The sequence below is a fragment of the Cyanistes caeruleus genome, chromosome 2, assembly GCF_971803275.1.
Source record: "Cyanistes caeruleus chromosome 2, bCyaCae1.hap1.1, whole genome shotgun sequence".
NCBI lineage: Eukaryota > Metazoa > Chordata > Aves > Passeriformes > Paridae > Cyanistes > Cyanistes caeruleus.
The window spans coordinates 72921023-72939510 of NC_141702.1; the positions used below are offsets into that span (position 1 = coordinate 72921023).

The window sequence follows — 18488 nt, forward strand, 5'->3', positions numbered from 1 at the left end:
AAAGGATAAAAATGAGAGAACTGAGCCCTCGAGAAGGTGGGGTTTTGCCGCGGTGGCGGCAGGAGCACCGAGCTCTCAATCAGCATGTGTCCCCGGGAGAGCCGGCCCGGCCGGAGGGGCCCGCGGGAACCGAGCTCGGCTCGCCCCGACGCCGGGGCCCGACCGTGCTCCTGCCCCGCCGCGGGGCCTGGCGCCGCCTCCCGGGGGCCCTGCCGCCCTCGGCCCCCACACACCGATGGCGGGCTCCCCTCTCCGCCCCTCCGCGCCGCTCCGCTCCCCGGGGGGAGGCCGCAGCCGCCCTGCCCGCCCCCCGCACCGCCCCTGCACCGCCCGCCGGGGGCGGGCCCGGGCCGGCGATGGCCCCGCAGGTAGGCGAGGTGGGGAGGGGGCGGCGGGGGTTATGTCACCGCCGCGGAGGGGCGAGCCGGGGGCGCGCCCCGGCGCCGCTGATTGACAGCGGGGCCCGGCCCGCAGCCCATAAAGGCGTCGGCGCGGGGCGTGCTGCCGTGCAGGGACGTGCGAGGGCCTCGGCAGCGGCGCAGAGCGCTCCATTCCCCACCGGCGTCGCCCCGCAGAGCTCCAGCGCACCGTCGGCTCCCCGATGCCAGGTGAGACGCGAGGCGAGGAGGCGCCGTGCCCGCCGCGAAGCCCCCTCGGGGGGCGGAGGAGCTGTCAGCCCGCTCTCTCCCGCCGCCCGCTCGGAGCTCGCCGTGGGCAGTCGCCCCGCTGCCGACCCCGCGGGGACTCGGGGTGCGAGGTGAGGGCTGCAGCCGCGGGGCCGGCGGGCGTGAGGCACCTGCCCGCGGCAGCCCTGCCCTGCCGCCCGGGCTGGCTCTGTCCCGCCGGGAACCGCGGGGTTCGGGAGGTGAGAGAGGCATCTTGGCGGCTGCCGGTAGTTGGCTGTAGCGGTGGTACCCTGGGGATGCCAGGTAATGCGAGTTTCGTGTAGAACAAAGAAAATATAGACGGGAAGCGCTGGCGACATCCCCGAGTCCTTGCAGTTATGTGTGGAGTTGGCAGTGCTGAAGTTATTTGGCTGTACCCAGAGAACTGGATTTCTACACATGCCGGAGAATGCTTCTGCTCCATTCATTGTGAGCTGAGACACATACGGAGATGCAATTATGTGGTTTATAACTGCACAGTGCTACAGGGCAAACCCAGCATCACGTTAAGAGTCACTTTATCCCAGCTATGTTTGGGTATAGAGGATTGTATATATATGGAAGAGAGAGGAGTTTGTATCATGGCACTGAAAATGGGACTGAAAAGTACCCCATTACTCAGAACCTTCATCTAATTTAGATCCCATTCTGCTGCAGGGATTTTTGACTGAATATTTTGCTCCAAAGTAAAGATGTGGTAGCAATAATCTTTATCTCCTGTAGTGTAATATGGTCTCTATGCCAGCTACTGGAATTTCATTAAGAAAATAATAGTAATATATATTTTCTGTATTTTTTTTTTCTTTTTATTAAGGACATTTCCTAAAGAAGGAGCTCTAACTTTTATAATTCTCTTCCCTTCACCTGAAGTGTTACAAGGATCAGTTAAAATAAAAATTCTGATTTTTATATGTGTGGTTGCTGGTTTTGACTTTTCATGAGGAAAATTGCACTATTTATAGTTGATAAATATAATTTCCCTAATACCTACTACTTTTTGGTTTATTCATAGGAGTTATGCTGAAAAGGAGAGGGTTGCTGTGGCTTGCTATCTTGATATCCCTGTGGGTTTCCTCAAATGCTCAGGGTAAGTTCAGACACTTCTTAAAAGTTAACTTCCCAAAGTTAAAAGTTGTAAAGTGTTGGCTTACCTGACTATAGTGAGCAAAGTAATCATAAAGGATTTTCTTTAGGAGTGCCTGAGGTATTTTTGGTAGATACACCTTGCGAGTGCTAAATGAATATTTCTCAATATATCCCAAAATTGCTTTCTTTATAAATTATTGATTAAAATGTATATAATCCCAGAAATAATTGATATTAGAAGTGTAGGGAAATAGACATGCACCGACCAAATATGACTAGAATATGATTTGGCACAGTGCCAGACCCTCATTTACATCTGATTTCTTGGTTGCAGTCTTTAAAAACCAAATCTCTTTTTTTCTCAGTCATTGTGTAGGCACATGGATTCTCATTTGATTTTCCATTATCTGGTAATCAAAATATAGCAATTGCCTCAAATTCCTTATCCATTCATATATTTAATTAAATATTTAATGAATAAATTGCTACATGCATCCATGTATAAGCATATACATGGCCTACAGTATATATATATATATGTACAAGTATGTACTATACAGTGCTATAAAATATGAAGCCATCTGTATAAAAGTATAATCAAAAGTATTTGTATGCCCAGAAGGAGAGAATTGCCATGTAAATGAAAATGTCAGGTAGAACATATGATTCACTTGCCTGCTTGTAGGAGCAGCTCCATTTGTGGAAGAGGGGAATTTACTCTGCTGGTCCCTAATGTCTGTCATACAAGTGTTAAATGCGGTTACTAAGTATACTGTACAGAGCTGTTTCTTGCAAGACTTTTGGTAGACACATTGTCACACAGTGTTAACTTTTTCAGATGGTGACAAGGAAGAGGAGACTACCTTTGATTTACTTCAAGTCAGTAACATAAACCGAAAGACAATTGGAGCAAAGGTGTTCCGGGGCCCAGACCCCACTGTGCCAGCGTATCGTTTCATTCGGTTTGACCATATACCTCCATGTAAACCGGAGAAACTAAAAAAGATCGTAAAACTAATACGGCAGAATGAGGGCTTTATCCTTTCAGCCACCCTGAGGCAGGACAGGCAATCTAGAGGCACTCTCCTTGCTTTAGAGGGTCCTGGCATCAGTGAGAGGCAGTTTGAGATCATTTCCAATGGCCGGGCCAACACCCTGGACCTTATCTATTGGGTGGATGGCTTCCAGAACGTGATTTCCCTGGAAGATGTGGACCTTGCTGACTCGCAGTGGAAGAACCTCACCGTGCAGATAACCGGGGAGAACTACAACCTCTATGTTGGCTGTGACCTTATTGACAGCTTCATCCTGGAGGAGCCTTTCTATGAGCAGCTGAAAGCAGAGAGCAGCAGGCTGTACGTGGCGAAAGGGTCCACTCGGGAGAATCATTTCAGGGTAGGTGACCTGCAGGAGCTTGGGTCTCCGGTGTGGTAAGAAGGTAACTGCAAGTAGTTTGGGAAGCTGCAGTAGGCACAGTTTTGTTGTCCCAGTGCCTCTTGGTTTTAATGGATTCATGGATATTACCAAACAGAGTGTGCTTTTATTAATTGCTGATATGTGTGATTTTGGGGGTCTTGAAAGCAAAGGCAAAGTCAAGTCTAAATCCAGAAAAAGTGTGCAAAACCAATTTTTTGCTTTCCTATGCAACCATCCCTTTTCTCTTCTAGATGTAACACCTATAGAGATGTTGCGGTTTTGTGGTGATTTGTAGAATTTTTTCCAAATTTCTTGAAGAACTGTTTTTACATTGAAATATATCTATTCAAATCATGAGAATATGTCAATATTTTTATTTTTTTATTTGAAAGAACAAGAAAAAATTAATTTTTAAGGGAGCTGAAGCATGTGATATTGGTCCATCCTGTAACAGGACGTCCTGTTTTGCCATTTTGAATTTTTTTTTTCAATTTAAATTTAAAAGAGGAAAAAATTGAAAAAATAAATAGAATAAAAAGTTTTGATCAGTCCTGTAAATTAGATTGTTTTTCTTTTTGTGGAAAACATTTGAGATGGAGCAATTATAAGCTTTCTTTTTTTCTATCAAATGGAAATGACCTTCTGCCTCACATAATCTAGTGATGTGACCTGGCCCAACTGCTTTAAGGATGGCTTCTTTTCAGTCAATGCTGAAGTCAGACTTGAACTCATGGCTCCAAAAAGTTCAAAAAAGCCCTTTCTTTCTCATCATGTTGTGCCATCTAGTTTTCAGCCGGAGCCTGACATGCTGGAGTTTGGCTCCATGGGATGACTAGTTTTGGCAGGGACTTCAGAAGTTCTTGCCCACAGCCTCTCCATTCCTGCCTCCCTGACTAAGTTACTCCATCAGTAGTGCTCATGCAACTGGTTCTGAAGCTGTATCAAAAAGTGGCCCATTGAAAAAATCTGGGTTTTAACTTTTTTTTCTTTGAGGGTTTTGTTGGTTTTTTGCCCAAGTGAACTAGATACCAGTCTGGTTTCAGAGTGTTGTCTCAGAGCAGTGTCAGCACCATTGAGGAGGCAGTGAACTATGGTGCATGGGAATGACTGGCTAAGGATGGAAGTGTGATAGAGCAGGAAGGTTGGCTTTGACCCTATGACAAATCTAAAGTTCACTGTGGAAATGGAGATTTGAGCTTGTAGAAGATTAATATCTTTTACTATGACATGCTTCAGAACACACCTAGCTTTGTGCCTTATAATACTGAAACTGTATATAGCAAAGCTATAACCACTTTTTTTTTCTGTGTGTCAGATTTAATGCCTTGTATTTGCTTATGTCTGAATCTAGTCAGTAGCATGTCATTGAGACAGATCAGTTATTACTTGCTAAAAAATTGATCTTGCTGTTTTTAATTGCTTTTTAAAATTATTATTACAGGGACTTTTGCAAAATATTCAGTTAATCTTTGATACTTCAATAGAGGATGTTCTGCGTAAGAAAGGATGCCAGAGAAGCCAGTCAAGTAAGGCTTTTGTTATCTTATTAATACTGTTCAGTTGAATTTGAAAGTTAGTAATGTCAACTGTGAAATATTATCCTAAAACCATGTGACAGATCCCTTTGAAAAGGAGAATGAGTTGCTTTTTGGTGGTAATGGGAACTTACATGTTTATATGATACAATTTCTACTCTCTAGCCTATTATTTTAGTTCAGTTACTAAGTTTATAACTGAGCTTTTTAGTTTTTAAGTTGGGGAAAAAAGTATTGAGCAATAAATTAGTAGAAATGGAAGGAAAATTGTGTAGGAAAATATATATTTTGTTATGAGTTTTCTGCCATTCTTTGCACTCGAGACAGGTAGTGTTGGTTCTGAATTCTGCTGCTGACTGTCAGTGGGCCCACGAACTAGTCTGCCATTCTTAAAGACACTGAATTTCTTGGCAGTACCTTCGACTGAAAGAGGCTTTGGGTTTGACTCCCAAAGTGTTGTTAATCAAAACAACCTCAGGAAAATAAGAAATCAAAGGAAGAGATATGGAAGACATGTATGCTATGGGCTGACATGTTCTTGCTAGTCCAGTTCAAGCTTACCCTGCCAGGAGGGGAGCACTCTGTGTAGGACTGTAATGGATTCCCCATAAAAGAAGTAGGATTATTTGTCAAATATGTGCTAAGATTTTGTACTCAAGCTCATAGGAGATGCTGACTGTTTTACTTCCCAGTGCTTGTAGCTGACAAGAGCTCAGTCAAGAATCAGAGCCAGCTCAGTCTGTCAGAGGAATGTTGCACCACTTGTGTACAAGTCAGGACTTCAGGGTTTTGTTTGAAACTCCTGCCATTTGAAATGCCATTATTTCTGTTACTTTGCTAAAATGTGTGACAGAGAAAATCAGTTAAGCAGATTGAACTCTTTTTTTTTTTCTTCTTGTTTGTGCAAAACCCAGAAATTAAACCATAGAAGATCCTGACTTCTTCAAAGGAGTACTAAATGTTTTGAAATATCACCAAGTAAAAAAGATGTTACTGTACCTCTACTATGAAGAGGAAGCCAATGGGAGCCTTAAGGAATAATTGAGTTCTTCATGCTAATACAAACCTTAAGAGGAATTCTTGTGCAGCTATAAGCTGCTGATAACCAGCAAATATTTTCTTAATGTATTTTTATCATATCTGTCAATTGCCAAATTTTCGGTTCTATAAATTATACAGATTTGGGGTTTTTGTTTTATCCTTCCTCAGAATTATTTAGCAAATAATTCAATTCACAGTATTTTTACATTTACCTTGCAATACCAAGAAAACACTACAAGATGGAGATTCCTTGTGCAGTAACAGAAAGGAACTAATATCACAGTGACGCCATCAAAATTACTTGAGAGGTTTTCTTATGTTCATGTCAGATTCTGAAATTGCCTGTCCAGCTTAATCACATACTCATGGAATGGGTCAGGTCGAAAAAGACCACAGGGCATCATCGGTGTAGCCTTCCTGTTCAAGTAGGGTCATCCAAGAGCACATGGCACAGGATTGTGTCCAGATGATTCTTGAATATCTCCAGTGAGGGAGAGTCCACAGTCTCTCTGGGCAACTGTTCCAATGCTTGGTCACCCACACAGGAAAGAAGTTCTTCCTCTGACTCAGGTGTAACTTTTTGTGCATCAGTTTCTGCCAATTGCCTCTTGTCCTATTGCTTGGCACCACTGAGCTCCATCCTCTTTAGATATTTATACACCTTGATGAGGTCCCTCCTCATCAAGTTTGTCTCTCCTTGAGGCTGAACATGCCCAGCTCCCTCAGCCTTTCATCCTAAGAGGAAGAAACCAATCTCTTAATTAAGTTTGTAGTCCATGGCTGGACCCAATCCAGGAGCTCCATATCTTTCTTGTACTGAGGAGCCTAGAACTGGACACAGCATTCCAGGTGTGGTTGAGGATAAGGAGAGGGGCAGAATGGTTCTTCTCTGCCCATCTCTCCAGCCTGTTGAGGTCCTTCTGAAGGTCTGCACAGCCCTTTGGGGTATTGGTCACTCCTCCCAGCTTTGTCATCAGTGAACTAGCTGAGGAGGTATCTGCCCCTCCATCCAAGTCACTCATGGATGGTTTAAACGCTGCTGGGCCCAGTATTAAAACTTGGAGGATGCTCCTAATGACAACTACCACAGTTGAAAAGTCATGAATTATGCTACTGACCACAAAATATTTTCCCATTTTGATGCCTCACTTGTTTAACTGAAGCACAGGCATTAAGATGACATATTAATTTTAATGGAATTAATGTCCCATGGCAGCAAGGCTGATGTTACTGATAAAGTTCCCTCAGCCCTAAGGACACAAAAGGAGACAGGACTAGGTTTTCCCAATGTATCTTTAATTATCTTAATGTATCATAATCTAATATGGGAATGTGACATAGGTGAAATGCTGGCTTGGGAATGCTGTTTGGTTGAGGGTAGAAAAATAGTAGTGTGGTGGCTGCAAATCCTTTGGGCAGGATTTAGGGAAGGAAAGATGACAGAAACACACCTAAATAGGCACATCAGTAAAATCCCTTCTTGAGTTATCTCAACGGAATGATATTTGCATATTTGAGAGGAGGATGCACATTTTGCTTTTCTGGTTGCTCATTTTAATCATCTGGTCCTTAGGAAATTAGCAGGAAGCCAGCAGCAGAGAACTGATTTCCCAGTGATCCCCAGGCTCTTCTTTCAGTCACTGCCAAGTACCAGTAGGATGTGAGGATTTAGTTCTTCTAACATAGTTTTGGTTTATGTTTCCTGCTGAGATTGCAACTTTATTAATGTCCTCAGAATGTTCCGGTCAAGGCACACTCCATGTTGGCTTGAAAAATATGAAATTAATGATCTGAGAAGTGCTGTGGGGGGATCTGAGAAATCTAGTGTTTCAATGTGGTAGGAAAATTGCAGTCTTTCCAGGGAATCAAAAAGTGGCTGAAATAAACTGTTACGACACAGAGAGTTCTGATCTGCTGTGTGGTTTTCTCCCATCCTGTAAATGAAGCTGGACAATTGCTTCAACTTTGGAAGACTGTGAACAATTTTTTGTAGACTTTAGCTAGTGGCAGATGTTTCATAGCTAATTTAAAAGCACATCAAGCCAATAATTTTAAGTTTGGTTGAGAAGTAATCACTTAATGTCATATTGTGGGTTGGTTCTTTGGTCTTTTACTTTTAGCCTTCCAAATGAAGGAAGAATACTTAGCTCCTGATTCAATTTCCTTTTAAACTTATGTATAGCACTTTACATTGTATGGTAAAGCATGGAATTAAGCTCTTAACATTTCTGAAGCTTTGCTACCTTCAGTGATTTGTCAACACTGAACGGTATTGGAGTTTTGATGCATATGTTTTATGGCACATGTTCTGTGCTGATTTCTTCTTTTTAAATTGCTATATCCTTTGCTTGTCTTTTTGGCAACCTTGAGCAATTCTAACATCACTAAGTCTGGTAAATAAGTCTTTATTAAGAGATAAGGAAGTATGGCTTGCTGTATAGCTGATACAAACTTTGAGTTTATCATGAAGTCTTTAGAGAAAGCATCCATGGAATCCATGATTTCTACCTGATGGAGATTTAAATGCTTAACAGAACATAGACTGTTTCATTATCTATGTGCTTTATTAATTAAAATCATACTTGCTGTTATGTTATTTTTCAAGAATTTACAGGGATGTATTTAAAATTATATTAGAACATGTTCAGTTCTCCCTGTCTAGTGAGTGCAAAGTTCTGTTTTAATTCCAGTCTGCCTTTTGGACGAGTGTTTGGAGTGACAAATCAAATAATTTGTCTGATTTTAGCTTGACCCCTATTTCACTTCAGAATGAAACTATTTTTATAACAGCTCCTCTGAGCTTAACACTGGGCAGTGAAATATAGAGTAGCCCAAAGTCTGGTATACATTGCAGAATGGTCCAAATTGATCCAGATGTGGAATTTATGGACAGAACAAGGACAGCAACTTTCTGCAAGGAAACTTTGTCCTGTCTTTTTCTCTGCCTTGAGGAAATGTGATAGGTCATGAAAAAATCTGAAATCTTTTATGTCCGAGTGGATGAAATAGGTTTGCTTTTTTGATACTGTGTTCTTTTGTTACCCTTCATAAATTAATGTGTTGCAGTGCCAACAATTTTAAAGTGAGGGCCATGTGAAACACAGCTTGGCTCTTAATTTTGAAAAGGGAAAATCTGTAATTGGAACCAGCTGACATCTAACCCCTCTTTTATTCATGGGTATAATAAGCCTATAATAAGCATGAAGCTGTGCCAAAATAGATGTGTTTAAACTCTACCCATGGGTGCCAATCTGTGATTTCAGCAGGAATCTGTAGTCTGTGGAAGAGCTTTGTATATGCTGCTCTTCTCTTTCATTCTCTTGCTACCAGCTGAAGTGAACACCATCAATGAGAGCACTGAAATCCTTCACTTGAGCCCTGCTGTCACAACTGAGTACGTGGGTGAGAAACCAGAGAAGGCTGAGTTCTGTGACCGCTCCTGTGAAGAGCTGGGGTCAATGTTCACAGAGCTCACTGGCCTGCGCATCGTGGTGAACAACCTGGCTGATAACCTCCAAAAAGTAGTAAGTACCTGCAAGTCTGGAGAACTGACTGAGGTCTGCTGTGCAGTTCTTTATTCCTTATTTTATGATGGGGCATTTAATAGAGATTTCTGTATTACATATGAGCACCTGCAAGTATGTCTACATAATGTAAAGGTTTTGTTTTTTTTTTAATGTAAAGATTCTTTTCTTTGAGACTTTAAGTGTTTGGTAGTTCTTGATTGTAACAAGGCTTGCTTAATCAAGGCTTGGTTTTCAGACTGGGTTTAAAAGAGCACACACACACATGCCCTTATGCACAGGGAAAACCCTTCTAAAGCTTTGGAAATTGAAAGCTAGCAATCCCAACCTTGCTTGCATACTGTTAAAGCCTTATTACCATGTCTACACCATTTATGAATACATCAGTAAGTGGCTACATGGGGTACCTAAACTGCAAACAAATGTATGGGATTTTCATTGTTGAACTATTATGGTGATGTTTTGCTGATGCCTGCCTCTCTTCTTATTCTGAATCAGCTAATTATTTCTGAAGGGATTAGTATAAGTGTCAGGACTAAAATCTTCTCACCTAAAGATGAGCTGTGCTAGAGGAAAGCAAAGTGACTAAGAACAAATCTCCCTTAGTATTGTGTGACTGTTTGTACCATTGCTAGAAGAATTGCTATGCAGGACTGCAGTACTTAAGACCATCTTCCTTATGTATATAAATATGTAAAAATACATTTTTTGACGAAAGAATTAAGTCCAGTCATATTTCAGTTTTGTCTATTTACAACAGTTTGCTTATGAAATATGCAATTTCTTTTCATTAACTTTATCTTCTAGTCTGAAGAGAACCAAATTATGTGGGAACTGATTGGGCCTAACAAAACACTGAAGAACCAACCAGTTTGCTGGCAGGATGGCCGTGTCTTTGCAGATAATGAAAGCTGGATTGTGGATAGCTGCACCAAGTGCGTTTGCCGGGTAAGGTTTTGGAAATACTCTTTTCTGCAGAAATGGAATTCCAACTCAGCCATCCACATCAGTAGACTACTTAGAGCTTGGCTGGACTTAATGAAGTTTATAAAAAGTTGTCTCCTGTCCATGATAGAGCAAATCAAAACATTTCCACACAAGAAGCTTCCCCAGATGCCCACCTTCATGTACCTCTCTGTGACCATAAATCAGTAAATTGATTTTTTTGCCTTTAGGATTCCAAAATTGTGTGCAATCAAATCACCTGCCCAGCAGTCTCCTGTGCTGATCCAGCTTTTGTTGAAGGTGAATGCTGTCCAGTCTGCTCTCACTGTGAGTATTTAGGAGGAGAAAGATGGTCTTTGGCATTATTTAAAATCACTACTAGTGTTTTTGAAAGCTCAAAAGAAGCAAGATGTCAAGGCAGCTAAGATCAAATATAGAACTTGTATGTATACAAAGATTATGCAAAATAACTTGGGTGCTTGGAGTTACCCTCTGAAGGACATGGTCTGTCTTCATTGATTATATTGCCTGCTTGGAATTAAGATGATAACCTGCTTAGCTACCTTGGGCATAGAATGTTAAAAGCATTCTTCTCCACAGTCATGTTTCACATTTTTTTGCCCATTCAGAGCATAGGGTGTATTCTTACAATGTGCTCTTGTTCATGTTCACCATTATGTAGCTTTCAAAGGTGGGGCCACATCTCATCATATTGACCTATATTCTCAAATCAAAGGCATTTTGGACTCAGGTTTTGGCTGGGTCCATTATAGAGATAAGATGTTCTTCCTTCAAAGATCAGTGCATCATGCAAACATGCTGCACACAAGTTCATGAAGATCCAGGATTCTTATCTGAACTAACCTCTCATATTACACCATAATTCTGTAACATCAGTGGCAGCTTGGGAAAGCAAAATTAGAAAAGGAGAGATCTAAATGTTAAAGTACGTATTCTGCAGAAAAAGATAAGAGAATATTCTCTGTATAATAGGATAATAGAGCAACTTTCAAAGTTAAGCACTTTCTTACCTTTTCCTCTGCAGCTGATGACAGTGAGGAGGGCTGGTCACCGTGGTCAGACTGGACAAAGTGCTCAGTTACCTGTGGCTCTGGGACACAGATGCGAGGAAGGTCGTGTGATGTCACCAGGAGTGCTTGTACAGGCCCACACATCCAAACAAGGATGTGCAGCTTTAAGAAATGCGACCATCGCAGTAAGTAATACATTTCTTCCTTTCTAAAAGCTTCTTTGGACATCTCAAAGCAAAACCAAGTTTAGTCAGGACAGTATGTACTTGAGAAATCCTATATGAACAATTAAAGTAGCTGTCATTAGATTTTTTGCCAGTTTTCCCCTTTCAGGTATTCCTCCCTTTCCTGACAGTTTAATAGGTGTGTACATTCTGGGGTCAGCTACGTTAAAAAAATAAAAAAGAAAAGATTGTGAGTGATCCTTTCTTTAACGTTATGAGCTGGAGTCTTTTGTTTGAACTCAGTTTGGAGACAACACTTTGTAAACATGATATGCAATGTTCTGTTTACATCTGCCACTCATTGATTGTTGGGCCAGTCCATTAACTTAGCTGTGTTTAGGAGCACAGTAATCATGGAAGAATTCTGCAAAATATCAAACTGCTTTTATATTTAAGGCACTTACAAGGATGATATTCCAGAAGAGTAGTTAATGCTACTGCAAGTACCTGTGATATCCTGGCTAACATAGTACCTAAGGCAATATGGAGCAGATGAGACTTGTAGATGTCCAAATGTGCATTTTGAACAAGTGTTTGCTTCATTGGAGAAGATTATTTTTAAGTAAAATGTCTGATGTAATTGTTGGTTACTGAAATTCCTAAGAAAGTTGTTCTTGGGCACCTGAGCTGGCATGCTGGGCTTCGGAAGTGAAATGGTGGGAAAGAGATGGGACATTCATCAGATGCGCTGGGGGGACTCTTTAGAAGACTAACCACACAAGTGACTTTGTATTACTGCTGCAGGTGGGCTGTTTGCTTGAATTTTGCTCTTTTCTCTGGCAGTACGTCAAGATGGTGGCTGGAGTCATTGGTCTCCCTGGTCTTCCTGTTCAGTTACCTGTGGAGTGGGAAATATCACCCGCATCCGCCTCTGCAATTCTCCTATTCCTCAGATGGGTGGGAAAAACTGTGTGGGGAATGGGCGTGAAACGGAGAAGTGTGAGAAGGTTCCATGTCCAGGTATGTCTGTGGTCTTGAATCAAAAGTGACACAATAATATTCCAGCTGAATTCCTTCTCTTTGTTCAGATCTAAATGGCAGTGAATTTCTGTGATGGAAAATACAATTTTATTTTATGAGTGAAATAATACACAAGGGTGTTTTGAAAATGAAGAGAACAATGCAGTCAGAGGTTTTGTAAGCTTTCCAAGTTATAATTTGGCTTTAAATATTAAGAGTTTGAGAAATTTCCATGTTAGTGGTATATCTCTCCTTATCAAAAATAAACACTTCCTTTTTAAAAGGAAGCTGTCTCTGTACTTATTAGGAGTAGACATAGAATCCCCCAATAGTCAGATTTCTTCGATATTTGTGCTTGCATTTTTTCCATATTCGACACAATTAATTGCTATTGTGATTCTTTATTAGTCTACACTTTTAATCTTTTTAGAGACCTTTCATTCCATCCACTTTCACTTTCATTTAATTTTTTTTCTCTTTGCATATCCAGTGGGCATGGCATGCTGTTTTGCCTATGAAGCAGTTGGGTATTTTTCACTTGTTTGTTTTTGAAATATTGCTATCTCGGTGCAAACATCTGCCATCATCTTCCTATGTACATAGTGAGAAACTCTCCCTGGTCAAGGATCTGATGAAGGGTTGTTGTCATTGGTGCCAGATGTCCTCACTTTACTGCCTGTGATTCTCTGCTCTTTTACATATCCTAGTGAATGGCCAGTGGGGTCCTTGGTCTCCGTGGTCTGCCTGCACTGTTACCTGTGGAGGAGGAATTCGTGAGAGGTCTCGCCTCTGTAACAGTCCAGAGCCACAGTATGGAGGAAAGCCGTGTGTGGGAGACACCAAACAACATGATATGTGCAATAAGAAGGATTGTCCAATTGGTTGGTATTCACTCTTTATTTGGGCTGGGTAATTATTATCGCTGTCACCTCTTTAATGAGTAGTTATGAAGTGACACTACAGGAATCTGCTAATTTTACCTTTGGTTCAGTAGACAACATTTAAATATTTTGAGTGCTGTTTAGTGGGATTTTATATATATTTGTGATACTAGCTTTCTTGAACAAGTATGCCTTTCTTAAGTAGGGATTGAATATGCTACAATGTATTCCACTGGATGTAGCCATCTGTAATTTTTTCATATTAAATCAACAGTATTTAGTTTTAAATGCTCTTAATAAGCCTAACTTAAGGGGTTTTGTAAGTGTCTGTTGCATCAAGTGTGATTTAAGGTAATGATCAGAGAATACTTCTTTCTAAAATTAAGTTTTAGACATTTAATTTTAGACATGCCTTTTATGCTCCTTACCTAATTTTCAGTTTTGTGTGTCTTTGCCAGATGGATGTTTGTCAAATCCTTGCTTTCCTGGAGCAGAATGCAACAGTTACCCGGATGGGTCTTGGTCATGTGGGGCATGCCCAGCTGGATACCTTGGCAATGGTACTGTCTGTGAAGATCTTGATGAGGTATTGGCTTTGTTTCCATTAAAATCAAGAAATCACCATGAAAAATTCATTATTTGGGAATTACACAGACATCTAATTGGTTTCTCCTTTCTTTTGCTGCAGTGTATAGCTGTGTCAGATGTTTGCTTTAAAGTGAATCAGGTCCATCGCTGTGTGAACACAAATCCAGGTTTCCACTGCTTGCCATGTCCTCCACGCTATAAAGGAAGTCAGCCCTATGGAGTAGGGCTTGAAGTTGCCAAGACAGAGAAGCAAGTAAGTGATATTGAAGGAAATTTGATGGCTTTGAGTAATTCTCATCTGAAATATCTTTGAATGTTGGCGTAAGATAAACTTGGGTACCAAACCAAAATAGCCTGAAATAAATAATTGTAATTTCAGAGTATTTTTGTTTTGAGTAACAAAACACTGAATTTGGGATTGGCTTTTTTAAGGGTTTTATTTTCTTTAGGCATATGCACAGTTATACCAAATGAGCCTAAAATTCCAGGAGCAAATATTTCCCTGCTTAGCAGTCCTTTCTCTGAGGTTAACATACCTGTTCTGGAGAGTGGAAACTGAGGAATTAGGATTTTATTTTCTTTTTTAATAAATATGATGCTGTTAATGTCAGTGTTATCAGACATATGTCTGAAGTTCTCACTCCCTAAATTCTATTGGGCCACAGCTTTTCAGAGAAGGACAGCAGGAAGTAGAAGTGAGGTTGAAGAGGACAGTTCCCTAGAAAATACAAAAACATTAAAGTGGAAATCATGATTTGCCTTCTCTTTGTTGCTGTTGAATCAATCTGTGGTTTGCTCAGTTTGTGAATTCTACACGTGAACCATCTGTGTAGGATTCTCAAATACTGACAGTGAAACATAATAAGGAAGAGGTAACAAAAACCTATGTGAGGTGAGCACAAGAATTCCTTAGGGTCTGTTTCGTTTAATAAGATAGTCCTTTTATACTGTTAGGTAGAATTCTAAAGAAAAGAGTTGAGTACTGTCTCCTGTTGCAGGTAATTTCTTGGGTTTAGTGACATCTGGAAGAAGGTAGATACAGTACTGAAATTGTTAACAACTTTAATTTCTTTTTAAATAATGTCCAATTTTTCCTGTGGTTTGTTTTAAGTATTATCATTGTACATATTTGTTTGAGTTGTGAACTGACAGACATGTATGACTTACTAACCACAATCAAAACAAAGTTCCTGTCTTTGAACCTCTGAATAACTGGTCTGATTTTGACAAAGTTGAGGCACGCACAGCTGGCTGTGATTATCAGGTTTCAATGAATATGGTCCATCATTTATAGGTCTGTGAACCTGAGAATCCATGCAAGGACAAGACACACAGCTGCCATAAGTCTGCAGAGTGCATCTATCTGGGCCATTTCAGTGATCCAATGTACAAATGTGAATGTAGGACAGGTTATGCTGGTGACGGACGCATCTGTGGTGAGGATTCAGATTTGGATGGCTGGCCTAATAACAACTTGGTCTGTGCTGCTAATGCAACATACCACTGTGTAAAGGTAGGTGGAAAAGATTAATACAAACGCCATGTGTTAACAAAATTTTAACTTTTCCTAAATATTTGTGAGTAACCCTTTTAATTCATTAAGTTGGTGATTGCTTTCAGTAAGCTTTGACTATTATAGCATGCTTGTTTTCTAGGAGATGCTGTGAAATGTATTTACTTCATCTGGTAAGATACATTAAGGGATTCTGAAAATTAAATCCAGATCCCTCTGCTTTGGATTTCTTCCTACTCAGACAACATGTCCTACATGGACAATTGGGATGCTTGTGAATGGAGTTAGCACACTGAGCAGGAGTTGCCTAAAGCATGGGTGTGAAGCACACTGCTAGTGAGAACGAAACAGGGATCTCAGGGCCCAGGCAAGTGTGAAATCCAGCCTGCAGGGCTTGTGAAAAGACACTGACAGCCATGAAAGGGCTAGAGTTCAAAATGCTGTCTTGAACATCCCTTCCTTTTAAAGAGTTAAGCAGACCACACACTGTGAAAACTGGATTCAGAGCCTGAGATAATTTTTAACAATAAGAGCCTGAGAGAGGAATGAATGTGACTTATTAGAGTTCTCCTTATTGCAAAGGCTCACAGGGATAGGGTGAGAGAGTCAGCCCCTCTAATCCCTGAGATGTGAAATCCCAGTTCTCACCCTCCCAAGGGGAATGACCTGACCTGCCTGCCACCATTGGCTCTACACCTGTCCAGTCTTGCTGTGCAGATGTGCTGTTATAGGGAATGATGAAACATTACTACACCAATGAGAAAAATTTAGCATCAGGGAGCCTAAAAATGGTGGCAAGTAGGTTTAGTAGGGTGTATCCATGTGGTATGTTCCCTGGGGCCTGATTCTGTGCTCATCTGAAGTACACAATAAGTCCTTCTTGGTTTCATGGCCTGAGGTTCCCTCCAATCGGAATTTCTCAAAAATGCTGAGCCTCCTTGTAGGTCTTATCCTGATGCTGTATGAAACCAGGCTGGAAGTTGTTCCACCTGTTTAACAGTGGCCCAAATAGCTGAGGGGCAAAGGCACCCCTTGACAGGCAATTCCTTGGATCTGAGTGGTGGCCTTGGATTCTTGGATTCTGAGTGGTGGCCTTGCTGATGGTTAAATGACAGGCACAATACAGTGGAGCATACACTGTTTGCAGCAGCAAATTAAGCAGCTGGGATGGAGGAGTTTTGTCAGAGTAGAAGGCATATGCAGGTGTTCAGTTCTAAAGATCTACCTGTGGGACCACTGACAACACTGGATTATCTATGTATGTTCACTAGGCAGACCCCCAAGTATTTTGCTAATCACTCATGGCTGTAATGGAAAGCTTTCTCTTCTGAGGTTTTTTTAGGATTTCTTTTTCCAGACCTGAAACCTTTTTGCTTCTCTTTCTCCATGTTAAAGTGATCTATAAATCTTCTTGAAGTTCTAGCACAAAACCTGCTTAAAAAAATGGAAAGGAATGCAAAAATGACTGAGCTCCAGAATACCATAGTGGTTAAAACAAGTACAGACTAAGAGACTAGGAAAGTCTGAAATCAGGCTGTTTGAGAGAATAAGTCATTCATGTGAATCTGGGCTCTATCAGCTGAAAAATTTCAGATATAGATGGAAATTTGGGCCTCAAATGTTCTTCACTGCAACTGATGTATTTTCCTCGTGAATTCAGCCAACTTAGCTGTTGCAGTTCATATATAGTTCTTTCAGTTCCTGTCATCAGAATTTGCACATGTTCACTCATGATGAAGCACAAAACATTAGTTTTGGTTAAACACAACATACTGAACCTATTCAGAAAAAAACCTGTTTCCAAAGATTTTTTCATGTTTTGTGTAATATATTTTGATCTAATAGACACAAGTACTTCATTTAAGGGGGCCTCTCCACCCGCCCTTAAAAAACCCCTTAAAAGTACCAGAGATTTTCAGGTCCTTGTGTTCTTTACAAAATATCCTAGTTGAGTAATTTGATTTTAAAAAGCTTCTTTACTTGATCTGATAATGATTGAAAATTATTTTACTCATGTGACTAATTTCTCTCATTGTTTCAAAAAAACTTTTGTATCACTGGTAACCAGTGTTGAGGTGGATAGTCCAGACTCTTTACAGGTATTTGGTAAAAATTTTGGGGATCTGATATTTATCACAATATTTCCTGTTCTCTTTTTCTTAAATTGTCTGTACTATTAGAACCACTGAGATTGAAAGCATCTTACTATAATACTCATTTTTCAGTGTATGTGTTACAAAAGAGATATTTCTGCACTCTTTTGACAGATTCAGTTTTGGGTGAGGTAGATCTGGAATGTGAGTAAAAATAAGAATAACAGAGTGTTTTTTCACAGACGTATTTATCCATAGCAAGTGGTAGAATGGTAATCCATTTTAGTATTTTTTAAAAAATACGTGTTGAAAGTATGGCAGGCGATTTTAATTCTTATTTTTCAGTGTAACTTAATTGTTTATTTAAAACAATCTTCCTTTACAAAGCTGTGATACAAAATAAAGAGATCTGCTAGTCTTTTATTTTTAAAGCCATGGGAGTGTGAAGGTACTGTTTTGCAGAACAGTATAAAGACACTTTTTTCAAAATCTTAGTGTTCCCCTTCATTGCTGTGTAGTACTTTCCACTGCTGTGTAGTAGCTTTCCATATGAACAGCTGTTTCTGAAGACCTTCTCTTCGCTTGTTATTTTTATTTTTCTGGCAATGAAACCTGGCCATTTTTTGTGTAATCTTCAAACATATCTCATGAATTGTCTATAAAGAGTTGATGTAAGAGTGTATGTCTGTGCGTGTGGTGTGTTTGTTTTCTGCTAGTTCCCTCCAAAATTTACTAGAAACGTCACTTTAATAGCAGCTGGGAAATAGAATGATTTGCAGCTGCATTTCACTTACTTTACAATATGAAAGCAGCAAATGAATACTACCTTTGGCAGCAAAAAAAGGCACTTTAAAAAGTACTTTGCTGATTGCTCTTGTTTTATAGTCTCTGGTGTACCATATCTGCTCTTCTGCCCAGTCAAGTTATTCTGACATAATGTAAACATAATGTACTGATTATTTCTTTTGGCCAGGATAACTGCCCAC

At 40.5% G+C, this 18488-nt stretch overlaps 1 protein-coding gene across 1 annotated transcript in view; it reads left to right on the forward strand.

Moving 5' to 3' along the window:
• The first annotated feature begins 378 nt into the window (after positions 1-378).
• The window catches only part of THBS2 (thrombospondin 2), a 32896-nt gene continuing 14786 nt past the window's right edge, over positions 379-18488 (forward strand). Inside the window, exons 1-13 of the mRNA XM_086875210.1 lie at positions 379-608; positions 1678-1752; positions 2590-3146; positions 4609-4693; positions 9074-9267; positions 10075-10215; positions 10443-10539; positions 11258-11428; positions 12251-12427; positions 13135-13308; positions 13767-13894; positions 13997-14149; positions 15191-15409. Coding sequence (XP_086731336.1) covers positions 602-608; positions 1678-1752; positions 2590-3146; positions 4609-4693; positions 9074-9267; positions 10075-10215; positions 10443-10539; positions 11258-11428; positions 12251-12427; positions 13135-13308; positions 13767-13894; positions 13997-14149; positions 15191-15409 — 2178 coding nt within the window. The 5' untranslated portion in view covers positions 379-601. The remainder of the gene's footprint in view (positions 609-1677; positions 1753-2589; positions 3147-4608; positions 4694-9073; positions 9268-10074; positions 10216-10442; positions 10540-11257; positions 11429-12250; positions 12428-13134; positions 13309-13766; positions 13895-13996; positions 14150-15190; positions 15410-18488) is intronic.